We start from the raw sequence: 12063 nt of genomic DNA, 5'->3' as shown, positions 1-12063 counted from the left end.
ACAATATGGTCCAGAGGCAGAAGGAAACCCGGAAAAGCAAAAAACTACAGGCTTCCTTTCTGTCTACGCCTGCGGATTTCTTGTCCTGTTAAGTAAGCAGAGATGAAGCTGTAAATAAGATCACTCTCTGCAGGGCCAGAGCAAGGTCCCCAGCCCGTTTGCTGTCCTGCCGAGGGCAAGCGCAGGTGATGGCAGCAGAGCAGCCGCGGGGACCGACCCCGCTCAGGGCGAGTGCCCCACACTGCCCGGCCGCTCACAACCCACACAGCAAGGCAAGGACCGCCTTTGGGTCTAGGAGAGGCCCCCAGCACTGGAACCCAGCGCAAGTTCTGCAAAACGCCCCAGCTGGGAAGCTCAACTGGTTTAAGACGTAGAAAGAGTTCATATAGGGTCTCCTCTCTGTTCAACCACAGGATGCACCAGGAGGTGCTCACAAACGTGCAGGACAAAAGAATTCGGAACTTAGCATGAGCTAAGTGGGCTACTTATACCCAGTTAAGTGTTGTTCTTAATGCACAAATGTTTCATTCTGAAAAAGATACCGTGCAGTGCCACTACGTCACCTTAAAAACATTACGTAGCCACATTAAATAAACATTTTCAGTAACGGATCCCTGATCCTATTAGATTGAATACAGTTTGATACAATATTGTGTTAATGACTCTCTATCTAATCAAACAAGAGCCAGTTTGATTTCACAATTAGGAAAAACATCCTCACAACGGAACCTTTTAGAGAACAGCATGCTATGAGCTGGCTCACCTCTCAGCAACAGGAGGGACGTCGGCAGAAGACAATGGCAAAAACATTTCTATTTGTCAGGAAGTTTCCATCTCCCAACAATTTCCTCATCAGAAATTACATAGTAACGCAGGGCTTTGAGGGAGAAAATGCTGTTAACAACAATGTGCCTACAGGCTATTTTCAGGCTCAGTGGAGTATCACACAAGGTGAGGCCTATCAGATTAGGACTGAAAGATAATGAGTGCACATTAGCCATTTTTTCCAATTTCATTATCACAAAGATAAAGTAGACTTAATTCCTCCATGCCTTCCCAAAACACGAGGCCTGGAAGATGCCGTATCTGAAATAATGATGAAAATTCATCCTTCAGAAAAATGTAATTTATTAACACCTAAGATTATAAACCATCATACACAGGCCAGCTCAATACTGGAAAAAAGAGAAGCAAATGTACAGAGTAGAGACGGGCTGAGCCTGGCCTTCGCGACTGCGGTATGATCGTGCCAACCTTAGAGCTCACCACGGCAGCGCTGGAACACCAGGCACTCCCTGAGCCACCCACTGCAGCGCCAGCTTTCTACACACCCGACAAAACCGGACTTCATGCAAATTAGACCGGAATTTTGGATTCGGTTGTTCTAAGCAGCGTTGCAGAATTGTTCTGTTTCTGGTTTGTTCTCATTTTATCTCTAGCACATAGAGAGCTCAGAAAGCCAAATGTGAAACTGCAGATTCAAGTTCAACTTTTGCTCCATAAAATGAAAGATTAAATAGTAGATTAACAGAGATTAAAACCGAGAACTGGAAAACTATACCAAACATCTACGGAAAAACCTTCCGAGTAAGTCTGGGGGTAGGGGAAGCAGCAGATGCCTTCGGGTTTAGTCATTTACAGAGAGACAGATGAAGCACTTCAACGCACAGTAGGAACAATAAATCATTACAAGCTTACAATATGTAAACTGTCACATAGACTTTTCCTATTGTTTATTTATGTCATTTAAAATATGTACAAATACAAGTTGTTTTACCGTTTTCTCTGTACTGCAAAGATTATTTTTTTCCAAGTACAGCCCTTAAGCCAAATCCATTTCAATACTGAAAAATCCTGAATTCACACGTAACTAACTGTGTTATCACCATCATCCTTTCCACTCCTTTATAAAGGAAGGGAGACGTCAAACACCGAAACTCCTGGTATCAGGCCTCTCACCGAACAGCAGGGTAGGCATGGGAAAAACACTTGCCTTTTTATCACAAATGGCAAAAATTCTGTGAGCCCAAGATGTAACCACCTGTTCCTAGGAAAAAAATGAATATATTGAGTCAGAAGAGTTTCCTCCATGAAGAAACCATATTTTATTCAAAATACATATAGTTCCTAAGGAATGCAATTACAGAAGTCTAAAGACAAATCAACTTCATTTTTGCATCTTCACAAAGTATTATTATTTACCTGATGTGCATGGAGCTCCAGCACACCACCAAATGAATCACTATTGATAACGTAACTATTTGAGAGGATGCATATTTTAAGGGAAAAAACAGCACTGCAAATGCCCCACATTCTGTAGATACAGCCCATTTAACTGAACTATGACCAGGCCTTCGAACTTTTACAACAGACTTTGATCAATACTTTGTAGGCATTCAAGTATCAGCTTTGTTGAAGCAGAAACAAGATGTTCAATATTCAGTTAACTTCTTCATGATAAGCTCTCCTTTGATTCATCCCTCAGAGATCGGGAAAAGAATACAAAGACTATATAAAAGGCTACGTGTTCAGCTTCAGAAGGAGAATTTCAGATAACCAAAGACACTATCCAGGTATGTGTTATACTACTACTTATGAAATACTGTACAGCCACAGGGCAGAACAAACTCCAGTGGCACTAACTGCTTAAGTAAAAAATACTATTGTGCTAACGACATATTGTATATGACATCTTGCCTCCCAAAGGGTCACAGAAAGTACTTTGCTAATGCCTGGCATGATTCCACAACGCTCACACTGTATTTACTCAACAAAATGCTCGTACAGAAACACTGGGAGTTTTGCATTAATCCATCTCCTCTGCCTGAGGCGGGGATGGCAGCGTCGGGCTGTGCCTACGCCGCTGACACCACAGGCTGAAGGGTACGGGAGAGCGGCAGGGTCAGAGCGGAGCGGAGGCAGCTCTCAGCAACACACAACGTGTGTGTTCTCCGCTGTTCTGTAACCACAATCTCCACAGAAAAACTCGACTTGGGCATTTATACTTCAGTTAAATACCAGCGTAAATAGTGCTGCTCTTAGAAAAGCTCTCCTGGGACTAAGCTCAACCAGTGAACACCTCTGCCTTCATCACGCAGACTAAACGGATCTCCTGGAGCCGTTTACTGGCTCTGCCACCCAGTCTGATGAATGGCCAGCATTACTCCGTGGACTGTTTGAGATTCTGGGGGCACAGAGCAAGGCAGCATTGATGAAAATCTATCATTTCCTGGAATCACCTATCAGGCTAAGTGATTATAAATTAGTACTATTAAAAGCATGAATAACCATCCAACTGAAATAATTTTAAAAAAAATTATTACCATGAATAGTGGGATTCAATAATTATTCTAGTCTTGGATTATCTTAGAGAGTGCAAACAGAAACTTTTGCATTAGGAATGACTAATGATGAAAAGTTCAAAACAAAAATTCTGTTGAACTGCAGCAGTATTTCACTGCAAGCATTAGAGTCCCAATTATAGCTTCAAAGGCTTGCTGCTCTTAAAAAGAAATCAGTATTATTGCCAGTAAACCATTAATTACTTTGTATCTCCAGTCATTCCCTAAATGACTTGTAAATTAGCATGTATTTTTAATCGCACTGTGAAAACTGTGTCACTATTGAACTAAACATGTATTATAAAAGACATCTCTTAAACTGTATTTATTATATACATCTTAAGACACGCAAGTCAGAGATAGATTAAGAAGAGCACAATTAATAAAGGGCAATCTACTCTAACACGATAAAAAGATTTCCCAACTTCAATTCCTTTTTTTGCATTTCAGAAAGCCAGCAATTCTCCCTTGGCAAATAAACTACTAGTAAGGAATGGGAGACAGGAAAACTTGCTGGTTAGTATGTGAGGGTTCCCAGCTTTGTTGAGAATCACTCATTCTTCTGACTTAAAATAGAAAATGTTTCCTTAATGTCTAGAGCACTTCTGAATGTAATCGGGGTGATGCAGTTGCTAATCGGGTTCATGAAAACACAGTAATTGACAGGGTTCCTCACTAACGCTGCGTTAGCCAGAAGGTATGAAAGGGGAAAACAGTATTAAAAAACCCTGTAAGCAGCAGTGAATCTTCACCTGTTGTAACTGAACATCACACCCGTAACGCTGGACTTGGGATCCAGCACCTTGTGCTCATTGGGGTCAACACAGCTGTTGTCAACAACGAAAACCCAATGCCAAAGAGTAAAAGTACAGTTTCAAGAAAATAGGCTGTGTTCCTTATTAGAGTAAGTTGAGAACATACGGAAGGATCAAACAGATCTTTGCGGTGTACATTACTCTGATTAGGGCTGTTATCACACGCATCACAGAGAAGTCTCAAACTGATAAAGCAGCAGTGAAGTATTCATCTTTTTTTCTTTTATCTTCTCTGTCAGCGGTTTACAATCATGAAAAACTATGGATTTTTTGTAACTTTTTAACTTCCCAAATTCTTTTTTTCAGTAGCTCCTACAGTGCTTTTATAGGCACTTGTTATTGTAAGATTTATGCATAATGAGATCTTATCAAGACAAACCCTCCTTTCATTTTGATCTGTTTGTATTTGGTATCTGTAGTCTCAGCAGACTCTAAGTTCAGTCAGACAGATGAAGTCCCCAGATCAAAAATCACAATACCCAGGGCAAAGAGCTGCCGTGGGAAAACCTTTCAGCGGCGTGAATGTGCCAGCAGCTATCAGATAACCACACACACCACGGGAGCCGGCAGCCGGTCCCTGCAGGATCAGTTCATCGGACCCAAACCCGCTCAGCAGGCGCGCGCCCCCACAGCCGGGGAGCCCGGCACATGCGAGCCCGGCAGGAACGGCTTCAGCACAGTAGTTCATCTGCAATTAGGATTCCATCCCTAATTAGATTACTAAACTAGCAATCTAACTCACGCCGCTCCCTCCCGTGACTGTCAGGAGCTGTAACCCCGGCCTCACACCGTGGCCTGTCTCCACACACAGGCCCCAGCCTGGGCAGACCCGGCCCCGCGGACCCCAAGCTCAACACCAGAACCGCCATCCCGGCAGAGACGTGTCTCCAAATCTGGGCCCATAGGCGGGAACGTGTCCTCTACAAGCTGCGTAACTAAAGGGAATGGGAAAGGAACTTCTTTTCCTGAAAGCCCTCGGATGCATTCGACACCCCAAGGCCGCAGCAGGCCATGTGCGTGGAGCCAGAGAGGGGGCCCAGCAGGGCCCTGTGCCTTCCTTCCGAACAAAACCCACTTGCACCATCCTTAGACCCAACAACTTAGCGAACCAGAATTATTAAATAAAAAAAGTAAATATAAAAAGAGCGGCGGGCGGGCGAGAGCAGCAGCACGGCACACGGGCCTGTGCCCGCCAGACGCGGCGAGGCCCGACCGCACGGGGAGGGGGGGGCGGCAGCGGCACCGCCCGCGCTCCGTGCTTCGACGGGCGGCCGCGGGGCCGCTCCCCGGGCTCGCACTCGCCGGCCCGAGGCCAGTCTCCCGGCCACCCCAGGCGGCAGCCCCCCCCTTCCCCACCCCCTCCGCCCAGCCCAGCTCTGCCCCGGGCGCGACCGAGGGCTGCGCTCCGCGACGGCGCCGCGGGGCCGACCCGAGCACCGGGAACCGGCAGGGCCTGAGGCGGCCCCCGCCCCGCCCCGGCTCCCCGCCCGGCGCTTCCGGGTCGGGCGCGGGGGGTGACGGCGGCGGCGCGGCCATGCCGGCGGCGGGCGAGCGGAGCGCGGCGCGGCGGGAGGCTACGGGGCGGCGGCTGGCGCGGTTCGCGGCGCTCAGAGGTGGGGCGGGCAGGGGGCGGTGGGGCCCGGTCTGGGAGAGCCGCGCCGCGGGGGCCCGGCTGGGCGAGCGCGCCCTGCCCGGCCCCGGGCCGCCCGTCCCCTGACGCGGCGCCCGCTGTGCCCGCAGGGAAGGCCGCCGGGCCCGGCCAGTTCTGGGACGTGGTGGCGGTGACGGCCGCGGACGCGGAGCAGGCGCGCGCCTACCGGCGGCAGCTGGCGGAGAAGCTGCGCGGGAGGGAGCTGCCGCTGGGCGCCCGGTACCATGTCTTCGTGGATCCGCCGGGACCCAAAATCGGTGCGCACCCGTCCGCGCCGGCTCGACCGGGGGGGCGCCGCGCCCGGGCTGGGCTCTCCGGCCTCGACTCCGGCTCCTGCGGGGGGCCGGGCCCGGTGCGGGCCTGTGCAGCGGGAGGGGCCGCGGGAGGCGGCAGCGCGCCCGCACGTGTGCGGGGCAAGCGTCGAGCCGCCACCGCGCCCCGACACCCACGGCCCGCGGCCAGAACCGGGGAACCGGCTCGCTCGATGCCGCATTAATGCGCTTCCCCATCACCCGCCGCAGCACCAGTCCCAGTGCGCTCGGCGTGTCGGTGCAGGCAGTGTGGGTGCACTTCCCAGCAGACACTAACGTGTTTTTTCTTTAGGCAATGGTGGATCAACACTTCATGTTCTTCGATGCCTGGAAGATCTGTATGGTGATAAATGGACTTCTTTTATTGTGCTGCTAATTCACTCTGGTAATGCTGGTTTACGTTTCACACACTAAAATTGTACGCCCCCCCCCTTTTTTTTTTTAAATAATATGATGGCAGGGAAGGAGTCAGAGTTGTAAAATACAGTTCCCTCGGAAAAGTAATCCCAAACATATCTGATCTGATCATTTGAATTGAGATTGATCCTTAGGAGATACTACTGTCACTTAAGCACTTAAGTCGTTCGATCAAACAGTGGAGAAAGAAGTGTAATTCAGAGTATCTGAATTAAGCTCCTGCCTTGAAATTCCCATTTGAGGAGCAGCCCCCTCTGTAGGGGACCTGGGGCCCCTCCTGACTACAGGCAGACTGGATGCCTGCCACCTTACCCCGTTGGTTAGGGCTCTGCCAAAAGGGGCGTCGGTTTTGGAGGGGAGAAAGTAACTCGCCCAACGAAAACACTGCTTAGTTGACTCGTCTGTGACTTAAAATTCCAGGCGGGGGTCCTACTTGTTTTTTCAAGTGAAAAGCAGGCATCATTTGCTTTCTTCACGTTAGTTACAGACAAGTGGTCCATTTTCCATCTCTGAAGCAAACTAAAGGCAATGAAATTAAACACAATTTTAATATAAGCTATTTAAGGCATGCTAAATTTTGGACATAAGGTCAGATCTGCTTTGAGAAATGTGTTAAGAAGAAGGATTGATGATCTTTTTCCATCTGCCATTTTTTCAGGAGTACTTGGTATATGACCAAGTTGGGGGGATTATACCTTTGTGTAGATGCAAAAGAGCTGTATAGGTTTAGTTTTTACTTATATGCAGTGTCTCTGTATAATTAAAAATGTCTTTTTCTTCAAGGTGGTTACAGTCAACGTTTACCAAACGCAAGTGCCCTGGGAAAGATTTTCACAGCTTTGCCTTTTGGCGATCCCGTTTACCAGATGTTGGACCTGAAGCTCGCCATGTACATTGATTTCCCCAGTCACATGAAGCCAGGAATTCTCGTTACGTGTTCAGATGATCTAGAACTGTACAGCACCGGACTTACAGAAACCATCACATTTGATAAGCCTGGATTTACCGCGTTAGCTCACCCTTCGGATTTGACAGTTGGGACCACTCACGGAGTATTTGTTCTGGATCCATCCAGCATTTCGGGAAAAGGAGGACTTGAATACACGTCTTGCCATCATTTCCTGCACAAGCCTGATGTCGAGACGATGCGCCAGTGTGGCGCGGTATGCGTAAGGGGGAATTCTTCTCAGCTAAGTTCCTCTGGAGACCACAGTGACTCAGAAATGGACTCGGAGTGTGTGTATACAGACAGTATATTTTACATGGATCATAGCGTTGCAAAACAATTACTGATGTTTTATAAGCAGATAGGCACTCTTTCCTGTGAAATAGATGCATACGGTGACTTCCTCCAGGCCCTGGGACCTGGAGCCACTCAAGATTACACAAAAAACACAAGTAACGTCACAAAAGAGGAATCCCAGTTAGTAGAAGTACGGCAGAAGCTATACTCCCTTCTGAAAGGAACTGCGCTTAATGTTATAGTCTTAAACAACTCCAAGTTCTATCACATTGGAACGACGCAAGAGTATTTGTTTCATTTTACATCTGATAGCAAACTGAAATTTGAGCTTGACTTACTGCCTGTGGCTTTCAGCAGCTTTTCTGAGAAAGCTGAGAGCTTGGATCAGTCAGCAAGTGTCATTCAAAGCATACTCGAGCCTGGGTGTTCCGTAGGGCCTGGGTCCGTCATTGAATACTCTAGAATCGGACCTGAAGTCTCAGTAGGGAAGAAGAGCATTATTAGTGGATCGCACATAAATGTGAAAGTAGACATACCTTCAAATTGTTTTCTAAGTTCATTAAGTATAAAAATTAACGGTCAAGTAAAGTACATAAGTATGGTGTTCAGTGTAGAAGATGACTTGAAGCGGAGTGTGAAATTGTTGTCAGAGATACACTCGCTCCAGTTTTTTGGAGTCAGCTTGCTGGAATGCTTGGAGCTCTGGGGTGTGAAGGTTTCGGACCAGCTCTTCTCCGGTGAGAGCATGCGCCTGGGGCTGTGGACTGCCAGGATCTTTCCTGTTTGTTCTACTTTAAGTGAATCAGTTAGGATGTCGTTAAAAATGTTAAACTCTGTGCGGCACATGTCAGCTTTTAAATTGCATGGCTTTAAGCTCTTGTCTGTTGAAGAAATGCTCACCTACAAGGATGTAGAAGACATGTTGAAGTTTAGGAAGCAAATTTATGATGAAATCTGTCTACAAAGACAAAAAGAGAAGTCTGATTTGTAGAATGAACTGTACTTGAAGAAATTTCCTGTTTTCATTTGTAGGTGATTGATTACTTCCCATCTTGTAAAAATCATAAGAAAAAAGTACACAAATGTCTGATTTCATTGAAGTAGGAATAATGAAATTGCATTAACAACGTTGTTGTAGCATAACATTAATAATGCAGCAAATGCAGATAAACTATTCTTTTGATGAAATAAATATTTCACATGTCTGAAAACACTCATTGGTGACTTTTCTTGGGGTGCGTGTTATTATATTTTGTAGTCTTCATCAGTAAAATATGATACAGAACAAATTAATCAGCAATTTGACTGAAAACTGCTTTAAAAGTCTTTCAAAGTAGCTCCAACAACATGGAATGATGCGGCAGTAACTTATTTGTCTGTCTTTTCATGATGCCTTTTTACAGTAGTATTTCAAATAGGTAGAGGTAAATTTATTAAAAGTACTTTTTAAATCAAGACATCCTGTCTTAAGCATTAATCATTTTCTTTCTCTATATATTTCATTCTGTAATTTTTTTACAATTTCTTTGTTTTTATCAGAGGAAAAGGATTTGCACAAGAGATCATTCTTTCCCCTGTGACATAATATTGGGGCCAAAACCTGGCATCAAGACATACTGATTTTTGGTTTTTTTACAGTTGGTCATTTGGAAGCTGGTAGTTTGATTGACACCTACCAACTTCCTGTTATCCACGTTAGTGACATGTGCTACATGAAAACCTCCCTTTCGTTCCCTTCCGTATTTCTCTAAACTGAACTGTCAGAGCCCTTGGAGTGATGCTTAATCCCGCTGCGGGCCAGTGGATAAAGCACAACAGGGAGGTTCACCAAGTGAGCGGTACCACGATGCACACCGTCAGAGAAACACAGTATCTGCTCTCCCTTCCCCTTCTCCGCCCGTCACTAGTAAAGACGTCCTTTTGTTTCTAGCTTAGGTGCCAAAGATCCAGCTCCAAATAGATGAGTATGCTTTCTATACTTTCTGTTCTGGCCTGATCAAAAAGTAACGTGCCTTTTTTATGTGTCCAACTTTAAATTCACTTTTCTCTGCTCCCTCTTCCCTGCCCCCCTTTTTTAAAAGTAGAGGCCATGTCATACTAGGAGATGGCAGTGCCCCGCTCGCCCCGATTCGGTCTTGGGCCACGGCACCACAGAGGTGCTGTGCAGGGAGCGCACGCAAGCCCGGCCAATTCCTCCGTGTTTTCAACAGCTCATTACATTACTTCTGTGCTACAAGGTGGAAAAAAAGCTTGTTCACACTAAGTTTATATTGAGATACCTCAATCATTTAGATTTGCTTCTATAATGACATTTTTAATTTTTCCATATCATGCTATTTTTAAGCATGTGCTGTGTATTGTATCAGTGTAACTTGACTGCAAACATAATGCATCTTTTTCTGTTGCATTTATCTATGGGTTTTCATCTTTAATGTTTCATTATAACAGTGTTTGTCTCCCTGCTGACTGAATTCCCTCTTGGCGTCTTTCTTACACCACCTGTAAGGTAGTAGTGTAATATCTCATGAATATTACCCAAGGTAGTTCAACCTTCACCAGTTTTCTTCCTCATTGATACAGAAACCTTTCAAGAGACCTACTCTTTTTCCTGAGGATCTCTTCTGAGCAAGAAGAAACACAAAGGAGCTAGACATGGAGGTTGTGAATTGCTTCAAAGGAATAAGGAGAATTTCTGAGCAAACAGAGGTTTTAAAAGTCGTTATAAAACATTAGTCTAACAGTGGAAACAGCAGTAGATTTGAGAGCATTAAGGTCCGAGACAAATGCATAAAGTCACAAAGTCATAGAACATGGAGCGTGAAATTGTGGTTTGTATGTCATCCTATTTGCATAATCTATTCATCTATTAGAGTACACAAAAAGTTCTGGGAAAAACGAATGTTTGACGTAGAGTTTGCATCTTCAGTTGCAGACCAGACTTTGCTCCGAAAAGACTTCCCTGAGGATTGCTTTACTGCTAGACAGGCTTTCTGGATGTTTAGTAACAGTAAAATTAAGTTGCATTCTTTTTACGTGATTATTCACTTTAACTGTTGCAATTGCATTTATTCTAAATTCCCTAAGTACCATGTATTGATTTCATTACTGAAAGCAATCTGGTTAAAATAGAAGATGGATTTGCTTCTGACGCATAAGTAATAGGAAAAAAGAATGAGGAAAAGCATACTGACTAAACGGCGTTTGGAAAGTGTTGGAGTAGACCTGATCAAACAGAAGCTGCTATGGTCTCGGAAGCGGTGCTCTTCCAAGAAAAAAAAGATAATAGCAGGAGTGGAATCCTGGTGGTAGTCTCAGACTACCTTGCCTGGCACCTGGGTCAAGAGGCTGCCCCAGGCTCTGGCAGTCCACCAGCTGCGCAAGGAAAGGCGAGAGGTGCTTCTTGGAGTATTTCCCTCAGATTTTCTTCCCTGGCCTGCTGCTGTCCTGCCTGCCCTGCCCTGGCCTGCTCAGCTGTGCTGGCTCAGCTGCAACCAGGATGGGTAAGAAGTAAGGACTCACATCCCTGCAGAAAGTATTATCCTCTGGGATGCGCTATCCATTACTGTCACTCCTTAACCTAGCCGCTGCGTCAGAATGATCCAAGTTTCTGTGAAACGGTAAGTGTCACACAGAAATCCTGTCTTTCTGACATACCGTGTTGGAGACTGACTGTCAGTTTGACAGGGCGGTGATCACAGAATCACAGACTACTAGGGGTTGGCAAGGACCTCTGGAGATATCTCCTCCAACCCCCTGCCAGAGGAGATTCACCCAGACCTGGCTGGACAGGATCATGTCCTGGCAGGGTTTGAATGTCTCCAGAGAAGACTCCACACCTCTCTGGGCAGCCTGTGCCAGGGCTCTGCCACCCTCACAGCAAAGAAGTTTTTCCTCATGTTGAGATGGAATTTCCTGTGTTCCGGTTCGTGCCTGTTGCCCCTTGTCCTGTCCCCGGGCACCACTGAGAAGAGCCTGGCCCCATCCTCTTGCCCCCTGCCCTTTACATATTGATAAGCATTGACGAGGTCCCCTCTCAATCTGCTCTTCTCCAGCAGAACAGACTCAGTTTGCCCTTCTCCAGCCTGAACAGCCCCGGGGCTCTCAGCCTTTCCTCAGCAGAGAGGTGCTCCAGTCCCCTCAGCATCTTCATAGCCCCCCACTGGATCTCCACTGGTAGTCCCTTAACGTCGACAGCCTGCAGGTCTGACCCTAAAGCCGGGCTCACACTCTGGTGAGATGGGTTGTGAGCCTGGTGGATGCTCCTTGGGGTCCACAAAGAAGCCTG

General features: G+C 46.4%; 1 protein-coding gene across 2 annotated transcripts; it reads left to right on the top strand.

Moving 5' to 3' along the window:
• Positions 1 to 5654: 5654 nt before the first annotated feature.
• On the top strand, positions 5655 to 9007 carry FPGT (fucose-1-phosphate guanylyltransferase). Of its 2 annotated transcripts, XM_063345263.1 has the most exons (4): positions 5655 to 5769; positions 5897 to 6064; positions 6411 to 6503; positions 7319 to 9005. In XM_063345263.1, the coding sequence occupies exons 1-4, from the start codon at positions 5691 to 5693 to the stop codon at positions 8767 to 8769; spliced, it is 1791 nt and encodes a 596-aa protein (XP_063201333.1). In that variant the 5' UTR covers positions 5655 to 5690; the 3' UTR covers positions 8770 to 9005. The 2 variants fall into 2 exon arrangements, with proteins under 2 accessions (XP_063201333.1, XP_063201334.1); XM_063345264.1 differs by lacking the exon at positions 5897 to 6064 and having other exon boundaries at positions 5668 to 5769; positions 7319 to 9007.
• Positions 9008 to 12063: the final 3056 nt, after the last annotated feature.

The sequence above is a fragment of the Chroicocephalus ridibundus genome, chromosome 8 (genome assembly GCF_963924245.1).
Source record: "Chroicocephalus ridibundus chromosome 8, bChrRid1.1, whole genome shotgun sequence".
NCBI lineage: Eukaryota > Metazoa > Chordata > Aves > Charadriiformes > Laridae > Chroicocephalus > Chroicocephalus ridibundus.
Note: the sequence above shows the minus strand (reverse complement) of the source record. Positions and strands in the feature narration are given on the sequence as shown.